This window comes from Ovis canadensis, chromosome 2 (assembly GCF_042477335.2).
Source record: "Ovis canadensis isolate MfBH-ARS-UI-01 breed Bighorn chromosome 2, ARS-UI_OviCan_v2, whole genome shotgun sequence".
Taxonomy (NCBI): Eukaryota; Metazoa; Chordata; class Mammalia; order Artiodactyla; family Bovidae; genus Ovis; species Ovis canadensis.
The window spans coordinates 29,567,322-29,590,525 of NC_091246.1; the positions used below are offsets into that span (position 1 = coordinate 29,567,322).

Below are 23,204 nucleotides of genomic sequence, written 5' to 3' on the forward strand. Positions count from 1 at the left end.
GGCAACATTCCAGAAAAATAATTCAGAATAACGATACTGAAGATGATTGAGGATCTTGGAAAAAGAATGGAGGCAAAGATTGAGAAGATGCAAGAAATGTTTACCAAAGACCTAGGAGGACTAAAGAACAAACAGGGATGAATAACACACTAGAAGAAATCAATAGGAGAATAACTGAGGCCAAAGAACAGATAAGTGGCCTGGAGGACAAAATGGTGGGAATCATTGCCACAGAACAGAATATAGAAAAAAAAGAATGAAAAGAAATGAGGACAGTCTAAGAGACCTCTGGGACAACATTAAATGCACCAAAATTTGCATTACAAGGGTCCCAGAAGGAGAAGAGGGAGAGGAAAAGGACCTGAAAAAATATTTAAAGAGATAATAGCTGAAAACTTCCCTAACATGGGAAAGGAAATAGGCAACCAAGTCCAGGAAGCACAGAGAGCCCCAGGCAGGATAAACCCAAGGAGAAACACATTGAGACACATAGTAATCAAACTGACAAAAATTAAAGGCAGAGATAAAATATTAAAACCAACAAGGGAAAACCGACAACATAAAAGGGAGCTCCCATCAGGCTATCAGCTGATTTCTCAACAGAAACTCTACATACTGGAAAGGAATGACATGATATATTTAAACTGATGAAATGGGAGAACCTACAACTAAGAATACTCTACCCAGAAAGACTCTTCTTCAGATTTGTTGAAGAAATCAAAAGCTTTCCAGATAAGCAAAAGTTAGGAGAATTCAGCACCACCAAACCAGCTTTACAACAAATGCTAAAGGAATTTCTCTAGGCAGGAAACAAGAAAAGGAAAAGACCTACCTACAGAATATAAACCCCAAACAATTAAGAAAATGGTAAGAGGATCATACATATCAATAATTACCTTAAATGTAAATGGATTAAGTGCACCAACCATAAGATATATAGACTGAACAGATGAAAACATGTACATGTATCCAGTTCCACTTACCATATCACTCTACTTGATCCCCCCAGATTGTATATAATTATTTGATATTGTTAGCTTAATCATGCTCCCATTATGACTTGCAACTGTAATTATCTTGTCTATTGATTGTGAAAACTGATAAACACCTTTCTCTATTGTGATTATGTAACTGTAACAATACCATTGTATCATCATTGGTCAACAGAAAAATGATAGAATTCTATATCACCAAAACTACCATTTAATAGAAAAACCTGTAATCACTTTTTAAAATTCAGATGCATATCAGAATTATCTTGGAATTTCCTGAAAAATACAAATGCCCAGGTTTTGCTTTTTTTTTTTTCACCAGAGCTCCAGATGTTTCTAATGAGTAGCCATGTTTAAAGACTGCTGGACTATATGAAGATCTCTTACTTTCATCTAGTTTGTTTCACTTTTCCTGTTTCATATTTAGTGCTCCCATTTCATTTATGTCTCCAAGTTCTCCATCTCTTCTTCTTTTTTTTGATGTTCTTTCTCAAGCCTTTATCAAGCATAGTAGAAATGTTCTTGTATACACATATATAAATAATACACATAATATATATATTTTAGAAAACTTATGAATTTTTGCCTAACTAAAAAATTTATGGCATTTTTATTGCACTTGTTTGACTTAGTATAAATAGAATGTTAGATTTCTAACTTAAACAGATATGCAGCAAGCAACAAAAGTTTACTGTATAGCACAGGAAACTATAGTCAATATCTTATAATAACCTATAATGGATAATAATTTCAAAAATAATATATGTGTATATGTATAACTGAATCACAAAAAAAAAGAATTCTACTTTTTGAAATTTAGTAATGTTTATCTTTTTGCCAGCTTTTCTAAATGTCCTATGGACATCTAATAACAATGTATGAGATACGAAATTTTAAATATATTTGTATAGGATATAAGTACTATAAATAGAAATCTATTATATTTAAATTATTGATGACCTCATTCAAGATGCTCCTATTCTTAATTTTTCTGCACTTAATAAAATATTCTCAGAGAAATGTTATTATGTCTCACAATGATTATATATTTTTTGTTTTCCCTTTATTTCTTATTTTTGCTTTATGTATCTCTGTTTCTTGGTTGTTAGGTGTCTAACAGTTTATGATGTCTCTTTTTGTGAATTGTATCTTTTATTAATAAAATATTCATCTTTGTTTCACTTTAAGAGGAAAAAAGACAATTTGGTACTGACACAAAAACAAATATAGATCAGTGGAACAGGATAGAAAGCCCAGAGATAAACCCATACACCTGTGGTCACCTAATCTATGACATATGAGGCAAGACTAAACAATGGCAAAAAGGCAGTCTCTTCAATAAGTGGTACTGGGAAGACTGGACAGTTACATGTAAAATAATGAAATTAGAACATTCCCTAAAAACCATCTACAAAAATAAACTCAGAGTGGCTTAAGGACCTAAATGTAAGACTGGACCCTATAAAACTCTTGGAGGAAAACATAAGAACACTCCTTGAAGGAAATGGCAACCTACTCCAGTATCCTTGCCTGGAAAATCTCATGGACAGAGGAGCCTGGTGGACTGCAGTCCATGGGTTTGCAGAGAGTCAGGCACAACTGAGCAACTAACACTTACTTAGCTACGTGACATAAATCAGAGCAAGATGTTTTTTGACCCCCCTCCCAGAGTAATGAAAATAAAAATAAACAAGTGGGACCTAGTTAAAAGCTTTTGCAGAACAAAGGAAACCACAAACAAGAGGTAAAGACAACCCTCAGAATGGAGAAAAATATTTGCAAAAAAACTGACAAAGGGTCAATCTCCAAAATATAAATAATTTTAACTTACATAGTAAAAAAGATCATACAGTTGACAGTGTAAACATAGGGAACAAATTAATCATTTGTGGGTGGGTAAGCCAAAGAATGCTCAAACTACCACACAATTGCACTCATCTCACACGCTAGTAAAGTGATGCTTAAAATTCTTCAGGCCACGCTTCAGCAATACGTGAACCGTGAACTTCCAGATATTCAAGCTGGTTTTAGAAAAGCCAGAGGAACCAGAGATCATATTGCCAACGTTTGTTGGATCATTGAAAAAGGAAAGGAGTACCAGAAAAACATCTGCTTCTGCTTTATTAACTAAGCCTCTAACTGTGTAGATCACAACAAACTGTGAAAAATTCTTCAAGAGATGGGAATACTAGAACACCTTACCTGACTCCTGAGAAATCTGTATGCAGGTCAAGAAGCAACAGTTAGAACTGGACATGGAACAACAGACTGGTTCCAAATCAGAAAAGGACTTCATCAAGGCTATATATTGTCACCCTGCTTATTTAACTTATATGCAAAGTACATAATGTGAAATGTCAGGTTGGATGAAGCACAAGCTGGAATCAAGATTGCCAGGAGAAATATCAATAATCTCAGATATGCAGATGACACCACCCTTATGGCAGAAAGCAAAGAAGAACTAAAAGGCCTGTTGATGAAAGTAAAAGAGAGTGAAAAAGTTGTCTTAAAACTCAATATTCAGAAAACAAAGGTCATAGCATCCGGTCCCATCACTTCATGGCAAATAGATGGGAAAACAATGGAAACAGCGAGAAACTTTATTTTGGGGGGCTCCAAAATCACTGCAGATGGTGACTGAAGCCATGAAATTAAAAGACACTTGCTCCCTGAAAAAAAAGCTATGACCAACCTAGACAGCATATTAAAAAGCAGAGACATTACTACTGCCAACAAAGGTCCATCTAGTCAAAGCTATGGTTGTTCCAGTAGTCATGTATGGATGTGAGAGTTGGACTGTAAAGAAGGCTGAGTGCTGAAGAATTGATCCTCTTGTCCTTGGACTGCAAGATGAAACCAGTCAACCCTAAAGGAAATCAGTCCTGGTTATTCATTGGAAGGACTGATGCTGAAGCTGAAGCTCCAGTATTTTGGCCACCTGATGCTAAGAACTGACTCATTGGAAAAGACCCTTGTGCTGGGAAAGATTGAAGGTGAGAGGAGAAGTGGATGACAGGATGAGGTGGTTGGATAGCATCACCAACTCAATGGACATGAGTCTGAGCAAGCTCCAGGTGTTGGTGATGGACAGGGAAGCCTGGCATGCTGCAGTCCATGGGGTCACAGAGTTAGATACAATCGAGTGAATGAACTGAACTGAACTCATAATAAATATTGGTAAATTTCTCAGCAACTCTGCATGCCTGATCTACATAAGTTTAAAGTCCCCAATATTCCTAACTGTCACTATTTCCCATCTCCTACAGTATATTATTATTGTTTTAAAACACAATTTACTATTTTTAAGAGTTCTGAAAATGATAAAAGTTTATTTTATTTTTATCCATTTGTGTCCAGATTATGGTGCTCTTTTTTTCTATATGTTAATCCAAATTTCCACCTGATCTCATTTTTCTTCTAGCTGAAGAATTTCTTTCAGAGAATTAACTTTCGTGTAATACATGTCAGCTGGTGATAAAGTCTTTCAATTTTTATTTGTTTGAAAATGCCTTATATTAGTCAAGTATAAAATTCTAGGTGGGCTTTTTTCTTTCAGTACTTTAAAATTGTTACTTCATAGTCTTCTGATGTATAATTTCTGACAAAAAATAGCATCCATTCTTTTTTCTTCCTCCATACATATTATGTCTTTTTCTGTCTATTCAACATTTTCTTTTTATCTGTGACTTTAGCAGTTTAATTATAATGTATCTTGGTGTGGTGTTCTTCATGTTTCTTCTCCTTGGCATTCATTTGGATTTATACACTTTTTGGGTTTCCCTTGTGGCTCAGCTGGTAAAGAATCTGCCTCTAATGCGGAAGACCTTGGTTCAATCCCTAGGTTGTGAAGATCCACTGGAGAAGGGAAAGGCTACCTACCCATTTCAGTATTCTGGCCTAGAGAATTCCATGGATTGTATAGTCCATGGGGTTGCAAAGAGTCAGACACAACTGAGCGACTTTCACTTTCACTTTGCCTTCAAAAATCTAACTTTTGCCCATTATTGCTTTTTCCATTCTCTCTGTGTTCCTTCTGAAATGCTAGTTACCCACATTAGACAAATTTATCCCACAGGTCAGAGATAACTGTTTATTATTTTCTAGTCTTTATTCACTGTGGTTTTCTTCTTTCATAGTTTTTAACCTTAAAGTTATCCATTGTGCCTTATGTCATTTAACCTTCCATAGGTAGTGTGTGTGTGTGTGTTATTAATCTTATTTATTTATTTTTTTGTTTCTTGTTTGGTTGATTTGTTTACTCATTTCAGATATTTTTCATATTGAGAATTCCAGTTAGGAACTTTTTTTTAATAAATTCTCTTTCTTTTATCATATTCTTGAACATATGGAGTATTTTTACTGTTTTAATGGCCTTGACTATTAATTTTATGTGTCATTTCTTACTCTATGGCTTACTGATTCATTTTTCTTCTTAATTACAATAATATATCCCTTTTATTCATATCAAATAATTTTTTATCGAGGGCTAGATGTTACAGATTGTATGTTGTTAAGTGGTAGTTTTGCTGTATTGTCTGAAATCTTCTGGGCCCTTTCCTGGGATGAATTTAAATTACTTGGAATTACTTTAATCCTTTTAAGATTTGCTTTAAGTTTTGTTGTATTGGATTCAGAACTCATTTTACTCTCAGACTCATTTGGCTCCTCTACCAAGTCAATAAATGCCTTTCTGGTTATTGTATCCAATTGGCCATGGGTTAGGAAGTTTTACACTTCTCTGTGTGCTTTGGTGATATTTCAGCCTACTCTTTTTCACTGGTTTCTCCCCAACCTCAAGTGTTTTCCTTTCCTTACATTTTCAAAAGTTAGTGCTCAGGAGGCCCTTCTACAGATCAGACAAAGACTCTGTATCTTTCTTCTCTTGTATTTTATCTTACAAATCCTATTTGTCATGACTTTCTTGAAGTCCAATTCTATTGCCTTAACTTAGTGAGTCCGCCAAGCTCTGTTTTTTGGTGGTCTCTTTTTGTTTAGGGTTGAAAACTCTGTAAGTGATAAGCTTTGGTAATCACAGGGCTCACCCCATTTGTTTCTGTGTTCTCAAGTATCACTGTCTGTACTGCCTGTTTTCTAAAGTCTAAAACCCATTTCATACATTTTGTATGGTTTGTTTAGATGTCTGATATGGAGGGGTGTGTGTGTGTTTGTGTGTGTGGTTGCTTCATTCGTGTCCAACTCTGTGATCCCATGGACTGTAGCCCACCAGGCTCTTCAGTCCGTGGGATTCTCCAGGCAAGAATAGTTGAGTGGATTACCATGCCCACCTAGGGATGTAACCCACATTGTCTACATTAGCAGGCAGGTTCTTTACCACTAGCACCACCTGAGAAGCCCTCATGGGGAGGTAAATTGGTTCTTTTACTCCATTACGGCCAGCTATAGAGTCAGTCCTTATGAAATCTTGTTTAAGGAACAGACATTGACAATTTTAGAGCTTAATGTTATTTAGGCTTGTGACTTACAGGTTTAAGAAGAGTAATCTCTTATAAGTGTAAGAAAATGGTTTTTGCTATCATTCCCTCCACCAAAAAAAATTCTAGCAGGCACCCTCAATGTGCCATTTCTGAAGCTATACCTTTCTTCACATTCAGAAACAATGAAACCTATGCAGCTAACTCAAGTGCTAAAGTATTTCCCATTTACAGGGTACTGCTTTACAAAGCCAGAACTGATCTTCATGTTGGAACAAGGAGAAGATCCATGGTTATTAGAGAAAGAATTTATAAACAGAAGTTCCCCAGGTGAGTTATTGAATACTGGCAGAAGGCATCCAAGAAAATTAGATCTGAAGTGATCACCTAGATAGAAGTGAGCACTCTCACTATTTGAAATTTTAGAGGTAATAAATCTAATAAAATGTGAGAAGGGGACAACTAAAACAAAGGAATGGAATGTGAGCATGTTGATATTCTCATCTTTAAAAGATGGGAGCTAAGTATACCCTTTGAAACTGAAAAATTAAGTAATGGATGCATATTTAACAGTAAAAAGACAAAAACTAAGAAAACTTAACAAAAAACTGAAACTGGGAGTAACAGATCTGAAGAGAGAAATAAATTAATTTTATCATTATATAATAAATTACTAGATACAATCTAAATTAATAGATGTTTAAGAAATTATATAGTATAGTTAGAAAGGATAAAGACTAGAGCAAAATGCAACCTTCCTAATTGTTAAAAGTTATTTACATTTGACAGACCAAGGAAAACAGACCTGTTACTAGAGAAGTTTCTTATAAGTACTGTATCAGGGTCCTCAGGATCATCATCAGGTTTATTAATTCACCTGGAGGGCTCAGCACATAGGCATACTCGTAACTAAGATTTATACCATGAAATCATACAGAGCAAAATCAGTAAAGAGAACAAGTGTATGGGGCAAAGTCAGTAGAAAACCAGTTATGACAACTAGTGTGAAATATCTACCTGGAAAGTTCATTTGCAGTGAGGTACCCAGAGTTTTTACTGTAGGCACCCATGTATCAAAATTCTAGGCTTTCAGATAGAAGCTAATTATTCAGCATAAATATATTGTTTGTACAGTTTAAGCACATTGAGCCCCTCTTAACAATTCTGGGAATCTTGGCAACCATCTTGAAATCTGAGTTCCCAAATGCTAGGTAAGGGCTCATCTTGTAAGCAGGCCTTTCTAAGGGTAACAGTCTAGGCCTGCTGTGTTAAAAATTTTCACCACAAAAGCTATGCAAACACACAACATAAAACAGAGGAAGACAAACATATCTGACATATCAACTCTCAATGTAAATGCATTGCTGCTGCTACTGCTGCTAAGTCACTTCAGTTGTGTCCGACTCTGTGCGACCCCATAGACGGCAGCCCACCAGGCTCCCCCGTCCCTGCGATTCTCCAGGCAAGAACACTGGAGTGGGTTGCCATTTCCTTCTCCAATGCATGAAAGTGAAAAGTGAAAGTGAAGTCGCTTAGTCGTGTCCGACCCTCAGCGACCCCATGGACTATAGCCTTCCAGGCCCCTTCATCCATGGGATTTGCCAGGCAAGATACTGGAGTGGGGTGTCATTGCCTTCTCCGTAAATGCATTAAATACACCTATTAAGAGAAAAGGCTATCATATTGTATCAAAGAGATTGTTCTCTTTTTTTCAAAGAGATTGCTCTTGCTTAGTCACTAAGTCATGTCTGACTCTTTCATGGCCCCATGGACTATAGCCCTCCAGGCTCCTCTGTCCATGGGATTTCCCAAGCAAAAATACTGGAGTGGGTTGCCATTTCATTCTCCAAGGGATCTTCTCAACCTACGGATCGAATCCATGTCTCCTGTTTGGCAGGCAGATTCTTTACCACTGAGCCACTAGGGAAGCCCATCAAATAGTACATCTACAAAACAGGAAGTTTGAAAATGCAGTCATTTATTATTAAGCCAGTAAACATAAAAGCAACTCAGTGTTTATTTATTTCAAAGTTCAGGTCAAAACAGATGGAAAAAACGACATTTTGATAATGCTAAAGAAGATAATTTTTAAAGGATACAGAAGAGTTCAAAATATTAGTACACCAAATAAATTGTCATCAAGATTCATAAAACAAAAAACTGCAAATTATAAGGAGAAACAGGAGCTCATTAGATGTAGTCAGCCTTAATATCCCTCTCTAATTTTGTTTCACAGCCTGTGGACTCTAGAATGTGTGTGTATGTTAGTTGCTCAGTTGTGTCCGACTCTTTGCAACCCCATAGACTGCACCCCACCAGGCCCCTCCGTCCATGGGATTCTCTAGGCAAGAACACTGGAGTGGGTTGCCATTTCCTTCTCCAAAAAGAACTATAGAAAGAAAGAAAGTGAAGTCGCTCAGTTGTGTCCGACTCTTTCCGACCCCATGGACTGTAGCCTACCAGGCTCCTCCCTCCATGGAATTTTCCAGGCAAGAGTACTAGAGTGGGTTGCCATTTCCTTCTCCAGGACAGTAGAATAGTGCTTCGCAAACTGTGGCCCACATGCCAAATCCTGCCTACTGATTATTTTGGCAAAGAAACATTTATTGGAACACAGCAATATCCATTTGTTTATGTATTCAAGCTACAAGGCAGACTTGAATAGCTACAATAGAGACTGAATAACAAGTAAAGCCTAAATCATTAACTCTGTGGCCTTTCACAAAAAAAGTTTACCAACCTCTTATCTAGAAATATAAATAGCATATTTTATAAAGATGAATCTAATATGTTCTGAAAACAAAGCTATGCAAACATACTACATAACTATTCCTAAAGAATAAACATCCCTTTAGATGACCTTAGATCATTGATAAAATGTAAAGGTGGCACCAGGTGGCACTAATGGTAAAGAACCAGCCTGCCAATGCAGGATGCATAAGAGAGGTAGTTTCAATCCCTGGGTGGGTAAGATCCTGTGGAGGAGGGCATGACAACCCATTCCAGTATCCTTGCCTGGAGAATCCCATGGACGTAGGAGCTTGGTGGGCTACAGTCCATAGGGTCACAAAGAGTAGGACATGTAGTAACTTAGCGAAGTTATTTTAGGCAAATTCTACAAAGTAAAGACATTGTTATAAAACACTATAAATTGCAGACAATATGAGAAAATTTTAAATTCTTCTATCTTAAAATTAATAATGAATATATATATGTATATATCTTTTAAAACCTATTCTTCAAAGTTAAAATTGTACAATATGCAGAAATTTTTTTTTAATGAAAAGCATGATTATTAGACCCTTTGAGCTGTAGATGAAGCAATGCTTAGAGGACACTATTTTCACCTCATATACTTATTTTTAAAAGCAATAAAGTTTTAAAAGAAAACTAAGCAAGCTAAAAGATGTAATAAAGGTAAAACATTACAGTTATAAGTCATTATAATTATAAAGCCAAAAGGTGATTCTTGGAATAAAGCAAATAAAATAGCTAACCTCAGCTAGAAAAGGGGCAGAAAGTACTATTACTCATTTTAGATTTGGGGGGCTCAGATTCCTACTTCTATCATATAATCTCAGAATATTTTAGTCTATACGTGATCTCTTACTTTTGTAAACTCTTAACCCATGTGATGGATGTGTCTAAAGAAAATGAGATTCTGTGCCAGATAGCATACAGTTACCGAGAGTTCCTTTCCTCACCTGGATGACAGTCTCCCAAGAAGAATGGTCTCTGTTTGACTCTTCCTGCCTGGGCACTTGTCACATAATAAATATTATTTGATAATATTGTAGGCTGATTCCAAAGTCAGGTGGAGAGAGGTATTTCATATTGATTCACTCAGAAAACACTGTCCATGAATGTAAATATGCAAATTTCTGTGACTTTTGAATCATCAGGTATGGGTTGTTATTGCATCTGAGCCCTTATATGTGAAAGAACTCTAGGTAAATTTTAGACATGGAGCTTTTTATGTACCTCTAAATTTATATTATAGAGGGATACAAAGAATATTACAGTGAAGGTTTTATTTTGGAAAAGTGAGCAAAGCTTCATAAAGCATATCTAGGGGCTATAGATTAAAAGGTGAACTATTATTTTAGGTACAACCAAGAAAGAGAAAATGCTTCTCATTTAACTATGGATTTTTCTTCAATTTAAAGATGCCTCTTGATTTTGGTGATGGGTATTTACTATAAAGTCACAAATATGGGTGCTTTTATCCCTTTATAAACTGAGTGATATACAGGTAGTAGCTTCTTTCAGGTTTTAAAATAAATGTTGCTTAAATTTGTGAGAAGGATGTTACAGACTTTGTTTTTTGTTGTTAAGATTTTGGAAAATAGTGTGCCCTGCCTGAAGGATACCTAGGTTCTCAATAGTTCTAAGGCTAGAATGGAGGATAATTTAGAGAAAGAATGTGAGTATGAAGTTATTGTTGGAAATGAACCACTTAATGAAGACTGATACTCTTATCAAAAATTAGAGCAGAAAATAATGTGTACTAGACAGGAGACCTGGGTTCGATCCCTGGGTCAGGAAGATTCCCTGGAGGAGGAAATGGCAACCCACTCGAGTATTCTTGCCTGGGAAATTCCATGGACAGAGGAGCCTGGTGGGCTATAGTCCATAGGCTTGCAAAAAATCAAACACAACTGAGTATGCATGCATGCTCATGCTAAGAGGATTGATAGCAAGAACACATAATGAGCATATAGTTAGTGTAAAACTTTCTTTTTCTGAATTACATCACTTTAATCTTTCATCTGTTGGTAGCTAAGGTAGTATAGCCAAAGCCTTCAGATATTTTTAGCATGGTCATGACATTTTTGCATGGAGTGTGGGTAACAAGAGGACAATAGCAGTCAAATATGCACAGGAAATTTGTGGTAAATAAATATACAAAATGATACTTATAAGATTTCTAGGGCCAACTTGAAATACAATCCTTAAGATCTTACAGTGACTATAAACTAGATATGTGGAAAATAGATGGAAATTAAGGATTGGACAGGAGCAAAACTGGTCTGGGGGACATAAGTGAACAAATTGAAAAAAAGGAAAGTAAAGATTTGATGATTAAGAGGGATTCACTACTGAACAACCCTGATATAATACCAAGGCATTAGAACCAGGAAAGAAGGGTAACTCCAACATAAGCAGAAAAATTATTTTAACTCTTATCAGTTTTCTCACTTCCACCTATACATTTATGTTTCTGATTCTTTCTTTCAACGTAAGAAAGTTGGTGCCAAGATTTTTGTTTGTTTGTTTGCCATACCATGTAGCTTGCAGAATCTTGGTTCCCAGACCAGGGTGGAGCTCCAGTTGGAAACATACAGACTAGTGGTTTTCTTATCATTGTACTCTATGTTTCACTCTGAATATAGTCACTGGTGTACTTCCCTAATGCAAACTCTATCTCAGTAAAGCCACTAAAAGCAATTCTCCATTGATACTTTTTGTTATCTACTAGAGCAAAATCCTTGTTGAATTCACTCCAGTCTTTGTTTTCTCTGTTCCCAGGATTCAGCTCTCTTAAATATATTCTCCTTTCTTAATTGTTGCTTTCCTTTATATCCTCTTCTTTTTCCAGTTTTAAAAATTATGGTTTAAGTTACCAAAGATATGTGTAATTTCATTTCTAGATTGCTCTCTTTTTCTACTAGAAAAAGTTTTTAACAACAAAAGAAGAGAGAATATAAACTTGAAATTACTTTATTTTGGGGAAATTGAGCCAGACATCAAGGAATCAAACATATAATGGGGTATAGGTATATAAATCTCATTTCATAAGTGTGTTAAATATCAAAATATTTTTAATTTTCTCATTTTTAGAAGAATCCCAACCAGATGAACTCTTAGAGGAGAGCCTAGAAAACCAAGGCAAACGTTTGAGGCAAGTTTTATTCATCAACAAATCATTGACTGTGGAGCAAGAAATATCAGGAAAACCATGTACTCTGGACATAAACATTTTTCCTGCAGAAACAATGCCCTGTAAATTTGACACTACAGGATCTACTTACTTGCTTCTTAGCTCACTGGCCCCACACTGTCAATATTCAAAAAAGAAGACTTGTGTGCCTAATGTATGTGAGAACTGGCTCTTCAGTATTAAGGATGGCAGAACTAATACTGGAGAGAATTCTTTTGTTTATAGTAAAAATGTGAAAACCTTTGGACATAAAGTTATCCAGCATCCGACAATTCAGACTTTGCCACAAGCCTTTGAATGTAATGAAAGTAGAAAAGATTTTCTTGAAAAGACTGCCCTTGTTACGTCTAAGAGTACCCACCCAAAAATGAAACCTTATAAATTCAATAAATTTGGGGAAAACCAACATGAGAAATCAACCTTGATAGTTTCTCAGAGCAGTCATCCAGAGAAGAGTCACTATGAGTTTAATAAATATGAATGTACTAAAAATGGAAATAATTTTAGTAGGATCACTCAAAAAACTGACATAGAAGGGAAATCTTTCAGCCACAAATTACACATTAAAGAACAGGAAAAATTTTATATAGGGGTGAAATCCTTTGAATATGGAAAGAATTTCAGCCATAATTCAGCCCTCCCAGTGCATCAGAGAATTCACACAAGAGAACAATCCTCTGACTATAGCACATGTACAGAAACATTGGGTTACCAGTCAACTTGCAATGTGCATGAGAAAACTCAAATAATATTGAAACCCTATGAGTGTAATGAATGTGGAAAGTCCTGTGCTAAAACTTCATGCCTGATTCAGCCTCAGAAAAGTCACATGGAGGAGAAACCCTTTGAATGTCATCAATGTGGGAAAGCTTTCAGTGAGAAGTCACGTCTAAGAAAACATGAGAGAACTCACACAGGAGAGAAACCCTATAAATGTGACGGATGTGAGAAAGCTTTCAGTGCAAAGTCAGGACTAAGAATACATCAGAGAACTCACACAGGAGAGAAACCTTATGAATGTAATGAATGTGGGAAATCTTTCAACTATAAGTCAATCCTCATAGTACATCAAAGAACTCACACAGGGGAGAGACCCTTTGAATGTAATGAATGTGGAAAATCTTTCAGCCATATGTCAGGCTTAAGAAATCACCGGAGAACTCACACAGGTGAAAGACCATATAAATGTGATGAATGTGGGAAGGCTTTCAAACTGAAGTCAGGCCTAAGGAAACATCATAGAACTCATACAGGGGAGAAGCCCTATAAATGTAATCAATGTGAGAAAGCATTTGGTCAGAAATCACAACTCAGAGGACATCATAGAATTCACACAGGGGAAAAACCCTATACATGCAATTATTGTGGGGAATCATTTAGCCAGAAGTCAAACCTTAGAGTACATCACCGAACTCACACTGGGGAAAAACCCTATACATGTGATGAGTGTGGAAAAACTTTCAGGCAGAAATCAAATCTTAGAGGACATCAGAGAACTCACACTGGGGAGAAACCCTATGAATGTAACGAATGTGCCAAATCTTTCAGTGAGAAGTCAGTCCTAAGAAAACATCAGAGAACTCATACAGGAGAGAAACCCTATAACTGTAATCACTGTGGTGAAGCTTTCAGCCAGAAATCAAACCTCAGAGTACATCAGAGAACTCACACTGGAGAGAAACCCTACAAATGTGATAAATGTGGAAAAACTTTCAGTCAAAAATCAAGCCTTAGAGAACATCAGAAAGCCCATACAGAGAAATAAAAATATAAATATAATGAAGATGGAAAAACTCTGAGCTGAAAACAAAGCCTCACAATACAAAATACATATGAGAGAATGCCTATGAATATAATAAAAACTTGGAAGTTCTTATGCAAGATACTAGTTTCACTCAACATCAGAAAACTTAACATGAGCAATTTCTTGGAATATATTTTATATGGACAGTTTCATCTTGAGTGTAGTCCTCATTGTAGATCAGAGAATTCAATCCAGTAAAGAAACTAAAATAATACAAGAAATACTCTAGGCATTCAATCCTTAGAAAACTCACACTACAGAAGAACTCTGGGAATGTAATGAATATATCAAAACTTTGTCCCAGGAAATCAAAATTCATTCATCATCAGAGAAATCAAACAGTGAGAAAATTGGGAATGGAGTAAATGTGAGAACAGTTAGTCAAACACCAGTTTTTTTCAATAAGCAGAAAATAACATAAAGGGTAGAGACCTTACAGTATATTAAAACAGAGAAGAAAACAAAGTAATGGATGTGAGGAATCCTTCTACTATGTCAAACCTCAATTTGACTCACATAAGGGTAATAACTATATGACGTATAATGACATATGTCATATGGTACATGACATAATGATATATTCATTGTTCACCAATAACCATTTCCTCTTTTTCTAATGCCACACCTAGCTTAAATTTCTCAACCACTGTCATCCAACTTGAAATCATAGTTTTAACCTCTGGATAGTGAAATGTAGGGGTCAGTGACAAGTCTTACTAAATACATCCCTCAAATTCTTAATGTTTTCTCCTGTCCCTTGTCAGAATGCAGTGGATGTTACCCCCAGCAAAACCAAGGGGCTTATGCACAGAAGATGAAATAGTACAAAATAGAAACAGGGCCAAAGAATAAATATTGAATGGAATTTTCTCCTGCATGTACACAGACTTTTTGCTATGAGGAAATAGACTTGTTCTTTGCTGAGCTTCTGCAGGTTCGAGTATACTTAATACTGACATATACTCATCAAACCTATGAATATGATTTCTGTGGACATGTGAACTCAGTGTAGTATATCAGAAATATCACACAGGAAAAACACCTGGCAAATCCTGAATGACCATAGCTTTTGTCCATAACTCTGCCTCGTCAGTCAGGTGAATATCAGGGGAAGATATCTAATATTACTGCATATACAGGTAATCCATTACCCAAAAAATGAGATCTCATTGAATATCTGACAATTGAGCTGTGAATGTGTCAAAGCTTTTAATGAGTCATCAAAGTTTAATATCACTCAGAGTTTGTTATGAGGGAAAAATTTATCAGTTTGAGAAAGTTAATAATAGCCTTTATGTTAATCAAAACTGTTGTTTCTTGTGTAATATTAAGACATTTAATGAACTATAACAGTATTGGTTCATGGACATTTATTAGAATAAGAAGATTTTTTTAAATAAGAAATAAATGGTATAAGCGACACAGTGTTGACTATATGTGAATATTTTCTGAATTTTCTGTTGTCTACATCAGTTTGTATGTGCATGCCACTTAAATGTTTGTTTTGTATGTATCCTAGAATTCTACAGCATTGTAATAGAATTATATACCCCTTATTTAGTAACTGTTCTGATCCGCTGTGTATATTAATACATCGTCTACATGTATAGTAATAACAAATAAACCTTTCACAGGAAGTATCTGAAAATTCAAAATCCTATACCACATTTCTTTTCACTTGTTGCCTCCTGACATGTGCATATAGGAAAGGCCATTTTTACTAAGCTGTCTTTTTTCAACAAAGACAAACCCTGTTTTCTGTGTACTCTTGTATTATCTCAGGGTCACTAATAGAAATATTGTGTTGAAGCCTACATACATACAAATTTATGTAAGTGTGTTTGTATCCTGCCTTTCTTCAATGTCACTGAATCCTTCCTCAGTCATATCAAGAATACTGATAATCCATCCCTTAAAAGGCATTCTTCATTTGTTGTGTTTTTTATTTCCAGCATTTAAATTTTACTATAATTTCTCTCTCTTCTGAACTAACCTATCTGATCTTGCATGTTATTTAGCTTTTTTTACAATCATTTTATATGGTGTGTGGCATTCTCTGTCTCAGTTAAACAACTGTGTGAGTTCTTGTTTCTCCTTGCGGCTACCTAGTGTCCAGACTTTGGACTCATTTTTTGCCCCATAATCTCAGATATCTGATGTAGTCAAAAAAAGTTGTTAATGGAAACTCTTCCCAGCTATCTTCTTATTTAAGAATAGGAACAATGCTTTTTCCTACTCTCTAATGATCTGAAATGTAACTGAGTTGTTAGTTGATTTTTGACATATGTTCCTGGGTAATTTGATATGGAAATGATGTTAAAATAATTGGATATTCATATATTTCAAATGTACCTTGATATTTATACAATAATTAAAGTTTTATTCAAAATAAATTCTAAATCTAAACAAAATAGCTAACAGTATAAAATTTCTGTTGGGAAACATAGAAACTGCTCTGAAGCATGGAGAGATTTTTAAGATGTAATACAAAGAATTGTGTGAGACATAAAAGCAAAAAAGATAAGCTGGAGTTTATTAAAATTTAAAGTGTTTGCTTTTTAAGATTTTATTTTGAAAACAAAAAAAAATCACACATTGGGAGAAAATGTCTCTAATAGATATATCTGTCAAAGTACTGAAATTCACAATATGCCGTGTTCATAATGCAATAATTCCAGGCCAGAATACTGGAGTGGGTAGCCATTCCCTTCTCCAAGAGATCTTCCCAACCCAGGGATCAAACCTAGGTCTACCAGATTGCAGGTGGATTGTTTATCATCTGAGTCCACCAAGGAAGCCCAATAATACAAACAACTCAGTTTAAATTGGAAAAAATGGATAAGGTTAAAATAGGTATTTCACAGCAGAAGATATATAGATAGCCAGTAAGTACTAGAAAAGATTCCAAAGCTTTAATCATCAGGAAAGTGTAAATTAAAACTATAATGCTATAATGTGATAGCATTAAAAATCCATTTGATAGTTCCTTGTAAAAGTAATGCTATCTTATCTAAAACCAACCATTACAATTCTAGGTGTTTACCCCCAGCAAAACTTAAATTATTGTAAAAAATAAAATAATTTTTTAAAAGAATTATATTAAAATGTTCATAGAATCTTTATTTATACTATCCCCAAGTTATAAAGAACCAAAATGTCCATCGGCAGATAAATGTATAGTCAGTGATGTTGCCTAACAATGGAATACCACTCAGTAGTGAAAATGAAGAACCTATTAATATTACACTAATACATGTAACAACATTAATAATAAGATCAGGCTGAGCAAAGGAAGCCAGGCACAAGAAAATAGAGCTGTGTGATTCTATTTATGCAAAATTCTAGGAAAGATGTCTAGAGGGATAGGAAGCAGCCCATTGGTTGCCCTGGTGTGGGGTAAAGATTAATTTGGTAGGGGAGGGAACAAGGGAATGTTTTAATATGACAGAAAGTTCTATGCAGATTGTGATGGTATTTACAAAGGTATATAAATTTTCAAAACTCATCAGAAGGTATCAAAAATGCATGTTCATATTAGTTGCTTAATCGTGTCCAACTGTTTGCAACCCCATGGGCTGTAGCCTGCCAGACTCCTCTGTCCATGGAATTCTTCAGAGAAGAATACTGGAGGGGGTTGCCTTACTCTCCTCCAGGAGATCTTCTTGACTCAGAGATCAAACCTCGGTCTCCAGCATTGCAGGCAGATTGTTTACCATCTGAGCCACATATTTATATAAATTATACATCAATATAGTTGATTTTAAAGATTATAAAAGTGAATTTTGGATCTCCAGCATATTCTGAGACTCTGACTCTGAATTTGTCACATGGTTGGTTCACTGGCTTTACTACTTGTATATTTATTCTCTTCTCCCTCCCGTGTGGCTGTGTGACCTTGGGCAAGGCAATTCTCCTTTATATCCCTCAGTTTCCTCATTTGTGAGGGGTGCATAATGATGGTAATTACCTACAATGCTTCTTGAGGGCATTTTCTGAGTTAATCTATGTCAGTTATTTTAAACAATGCCTGGCACAGAGTAAATGAGCAATAAGTAATAACTAACCATTATCTTTTGAATTGTGGTGCTGGAGAAGACTCTTGAGAGTTCCTTGGACAGCAAAGAGATCAGACCAGTCACTCAAAGGAAATCAACCTTGAATATTCATTGGAAGGACTGATGCTGAAGCGCCAATACTTTGGCCTCCTAATATAAAGAGCTGACTCATTGGAAAAAGACCCTGATGCTGGGAAAGATTGAGGGCAAGAGGAGAAGAGGGCGACAGAGGATGAGATGGTTGGATGGCATCATCAACTCAGTGGGCATGAGTTTGAGTGAACTCTGGGGGACAGTGAAGGACAGGGAAGTCTGGTGTGCTGCAGTCCATGGGATAGAAAAGAGTCAGACTTAACTTAGCAACTGAACAACAACAAACCATTACCTATTTTACTACTACTATTAAAAACAGAGCTTAAAGTAAGATTTTAGCTGATAATAATAAAAAATACATTAGGCCTAAAGGAGATTCAGCCTTGATATAGGTGGGAGTTCCTCATATTCTTGAGCCATTACTTTTTATCTGATGATACAATTCCTGAAATTTTAGAAGCTTCACACCTGTGCACTGGCCTATGTACCTCAGCCAAAAATGTTTTCTAAGTGTCCAGGAAATTTCTTTTCCACAAAAGCAGGAAAATCACCACCTGTGACTATCTATCCCCTTCCCCCCAGATCTTCTCTCTGATAAAAGTCTGAACTAAACTGGAATATTGTCACTTGGGTTCTCTGTTACAAGTTCTTGCATCCAGGGTAGGAGTTACACAGCAGATGTGTACCTATTCTAGACAGAAGTCACACTTTAAGATAGTACCAGCAACACACACACACACATCCTCTAATGGTCACTACTGCCCTGAGTCCTGTTTCCCTGCTATACTGAAGGTGATTCCATTAACGCCTTTTAACACAGGAACTGCATCTTGAGTTCTCTTGTGTACAGGAGTCACTTCATGGTGACCTCTCTGACAAAAGAAGATTTAGAGATCAGCAGGTGATTTGGCCCTAATCATGGGCAAAAGGCATGAAATTTTTCGTTCTTTGCCAGAGCTTATGTCAGAACCTTAAAAAAGCACCATTTCAAGAAGTAGATAGCCTCCTGCCAGGTTACAGAGTTTTGAGGGGCATGACTTGGGCCAGAGTTTGAGAACTCATCTTCAAGGTTAGTGGAGAATTTTGAGAAGGACCTTGAGATAAGATTGAGCTCGATGAGACAAATTTGGAGAGTAGAGTGACATATACACACTACCATGTATAAAACAGTTGGCGGGTGGGAACCTGCTGTATAGCACAGCGAACTCTTCTTGGTGCTCTGTAATGACCTAGAGGGATGGGATGGGGAGGCGGGGGGGAGGTTCCTAAGGGAGGGGATGTATGTCACTTGGGTTGACATACAAAGCTGATTCACTTTGTTGTACATTAGAAATTAACAACATTGTGAAGCAACATACTCCAATAAAAAAGAAATTTTAATAAGAAAAAAATAACTCAATTCTCAGAGGCCCCTCCATATTCCTAAGGGAAACTTGCAGTCATCAGTGGTGCCAGCATGACTATATCTGTAAATTTTTCAGCAGTAGGTGAGATGAAATCAAATGGAGTGATGAGACAAAGTGGTTTTTTACTTGATAGTATAACATTTTCATGTCAAAATTATTGGAACAGCACAGAAACAAACAGTAGTCACAAAATAAGTATAGAAAATTATAGTGAAAAGATGCAATCATATTTAAGCATGCAACAGAAGCCACTAAGTTGCTATCAATTGTGAAACTTTATTCCCTGAACTAATGCTTTATATCCACATATTTTAAATGGAAGTGAGGGTTTCGGGCCTTTATTTTTCAATTTACAGCATATGTTTTGGTGACTTATCCATGGAAAAAGCAAAACCCAATGTCTAATCTCTGCGGGAGGCTGAGCCAATATCTTATCCTGAGTCTACAAGCCAAGTGTTCGTTCCATGGAAGCTGAGGGTGACCCTTCTGGCACAGATAGCACAGAGGCTGATGTCTCCAAACAGGCAAACCCGGTAGACTTCAGGGGCCTCCTGTAAAGCCCTACTAGTACCACACTGGAAATACAAGCCAGGCTACGAGGTTTGAGCAACTTCCCATATCAAAATCTGTAATGGCTGTTGAGGATCAGAAGCCTCTGGGGTTTCTAAGTCTGCCTGATTTCACAGAGAACAATCCAGGGTAGGTAACAATACAATGCTGAGGCAGGGGTGGTGGCACTGTCTTGCCACTGGTGCCAGGGGTTTTCAGGATCCTGGGGATCATGACAGGTGTTTTTGCTGGTCTGCTTACTGTACGCTTCAGGCTGTCAAGCAACGTTTCCTATACATCGGCCTTTTCTGTGTAATCTTTAAGAGCAAAGAGTAGCTTCTGTGCATGAAAGAGTGCATGACAGCTGCTGACACGTACAGTACTTAGCTCTGAACAACATCTGGGGAAGGCAGTGACAACCTACTCCAGTACTCTTGCCTGTGAAATACCATGGACGGAAGAGCCTGGTAGGGTCTTTTTGGGATACAATGAAAGCACTGCTTAAGGGGGAGTTTATAGCTAAATAATATGAAAAGATTGGAAAACTTCACTAAAGAGGCTAAGTCATGGGGTCACAAAGAGTCTGACATGACTGAGCGACTTCACTTTCACTTTTTACTTTTATGCACTGGAGAAGGAAATGGCAACCTACTCCAGTATTCTTGCTTGGAGAATCCCAGGGATTGGGGAGCCTGGTGGGCTGCCGTCTATGGGGTCGCACAGAGTCAGACACAACTGACTCAACTTAGCAGCAGCAGCAGCAGCAGCAGCTGAACAACATCTAAGTGTGGACTTCTTTAAGCTTGGGGACATTACACCTACTTATCAATAATAAAAGGAAGGAGTACATGAATGATGTTTCTAACCAATACACTGATAATTTGTTTTTATATGATTAATATATTTTTCTTGGGAAAAAATGAATACAGTTTTTAAAATAAGTCTGGCTTAGCCTCTTTAGTGAAGTTTTCCAATCTTTTCATATTATTTAGCTATAAACTCCCCCCCTTAGCAGTGTTTTCATTGTATCCCATGATTTTGGTAACTATCCTATTGTGATTGTAGAAGAGATTTTGTATGATATCTGTCTTTTTAAATCTGCTGAGGCTTACTTTGTGGCCTAACATATAATCTCTTCTGGAAAATATCCCATTGGGCTTTGGATACAGTGTTCTGTATATGTCAGATCTAGGTGGTTAATTGTGTTGTTCAAGTTCTCTATTTCCTTATGTATCTTCTGTCTGGTTGTACTGTTCATTAGTGAAGTACTAAAGTCTCCCTGGGAGAAATATCGATAACCTCAGATATGCAGATGACACCACCGTTATGGCAGAAAGTGAAGAAGAACTAAAGAGCCTCTTGATGAAAGTGAAAGAGGAGAGTAAAAATGTTGGCTTAAAGCTCAGCATTCAGAAAACTAAGATCATGGCATCTGGTCCCATCACTTCATGGCAAATAAATGGGGAAACAGTAAACAGTGTCAGACTTTATTTTTCTGGGCTCCAAAATCACTGCAGATGGTGATTACAGACATGAAATTAAAAGATGCTTACCCCTTGGAAGGAAAGTTATGACCAACCTAGACTGCATATTAAGAAGCAGAGACATTACTTTGTCAACAAAGGTCCATCTAGTCCAGGCTACGGTTTTTCCAGTAGTCATGTATGGATGTGAGAGTTGGACTATAAAAAAAGCTGAGTGCAGAAGAGTTGATGCTTTTGAACTGTGGTGTTGAAGAAGACTCTTGAGAGTTCCTTGGACTGCAGGGAGATCCAACCAGTCCATCCTAAAGGAGCTCAGTCCTGAGTGTTCGTTGGAAGGACTGATGTTGAAGCTGAAACTCCAATACTTTGGCCACCTGATGCGAAGAGCTGACTCATTTGAAAAGCCCCTGATGCTGGGAAAGATTGAGGGCAGGAGGAGAAGGAGACAACAGAGGGTGAGATAGCTGGATAGCATCACGGACTCAATGGACATGGGTTTGGGTAAACTCCAGGAGTTGATGATGGACAGGGAGGCCTGGCGTGCTGCAGTTCATGGGGTTGCAAAGAGCTAGACATGACTGAGCAACGGAACTGAACTGAAAGTCTCCCTATTATTACAGAAATATTTGTTTCCCCCTTTAATTGTGTTTTTAAAGGCTACTTACCTCCCAGGGTATTTATGGCTTTCTTAATTCCCTTAACATATGGGATTGCTTTAGAATGCCCTACTTCTTAAATGTCTGGCTCCCAAAAATGAAAAAAAGAAAAATTAAGAGAGAAAAAGAAGTGCTGGACTTATACATCCTCTTGAAGTTGCTTCAGCCAGATAAAGAGGGGCTTGCAAGAATGGCAACCTGCTTCTGTGTCCACACATCTGTCATCAGAAGCAGTAGTCAGCAGTAAAAGAAAATTTCCAATATTTGGGGGTCATTCTCCTTACTGCTCACCCTGTTTGCACAAGCTACATGAAAACTGCTTCAGGAACATGTTCATGGTTGTCTGCACAAGGTTGAAGGTGTGTGAGATGAGTAACTGCTATGGTGCTAAAAGCTGAAATTGACTAAAATCAACTTCAATTTATAGGACCAACCCTTCTCCAGGAATAGCAAATCTTCAATAGACTCCAAAATAGTTACATCAGACAGATTCTGCCAGCATAATTCTTGTCTGGATAGGGAGACAGTTTCCTGGTCCTTCCTTACCCCACCATCTTCCCTCTAGCTCTACCTCCTTTTCATATTATTTAAATTTACAATGGTTAATTATTTATTTAAGGGACAATGTTATGTTTTGTTTCTATAACAGCGTTTTTCACCATATAAATTCTGTTGCTTATTTCTGAATGTTCTCCAGTTTGTGGCTTGGAAGTTCTCAGAGCTTAAGTCAATATCCTCAATCACTGGATAGCCAAGTATATTGTTTCTAAGAAGCTAAATGGTTTGGTCAGG

General features: G+C 36.8%; 1 protein-coding gene across 6 annotated transcripts in view; it reads left to right on the forward strand.

Annotated features, from left to right (window-relative positions):
- LOC138433315 (zinc finger protein 782-like) overlaps window positions 1-16,580 on the forward strand; it is a 73,738-nt gene extending 57,158 nt beyond the window's left edge. For 4 of the 6 annotated variants that reach the window (XM_069575699.1, XM_069575698.1, XM_069575701.1 and 1 more), the window contains 2 exons: window positions 6,659-6,754; window positions 12,266-16,580. In XM_069575699.1, the coding sequence (XP_069431800.1) occupies window positions 6,659-6,754; window positions 12,266-14,130 (1,961 nt within the window). In that variant the 3' untranslated portion in view covers window positions 14,131-16,580. The remainder of the gene's footprint in view (window positions 1-6,658; window positions 6,755-12,265) is intronic. The other 2 variants (XM_069575700.1, XM_069575704.1) reach the window with 1 other exon arrangement.
- Window positions 16,581-23,204: the final 6,624 nt, after the last annotated feature.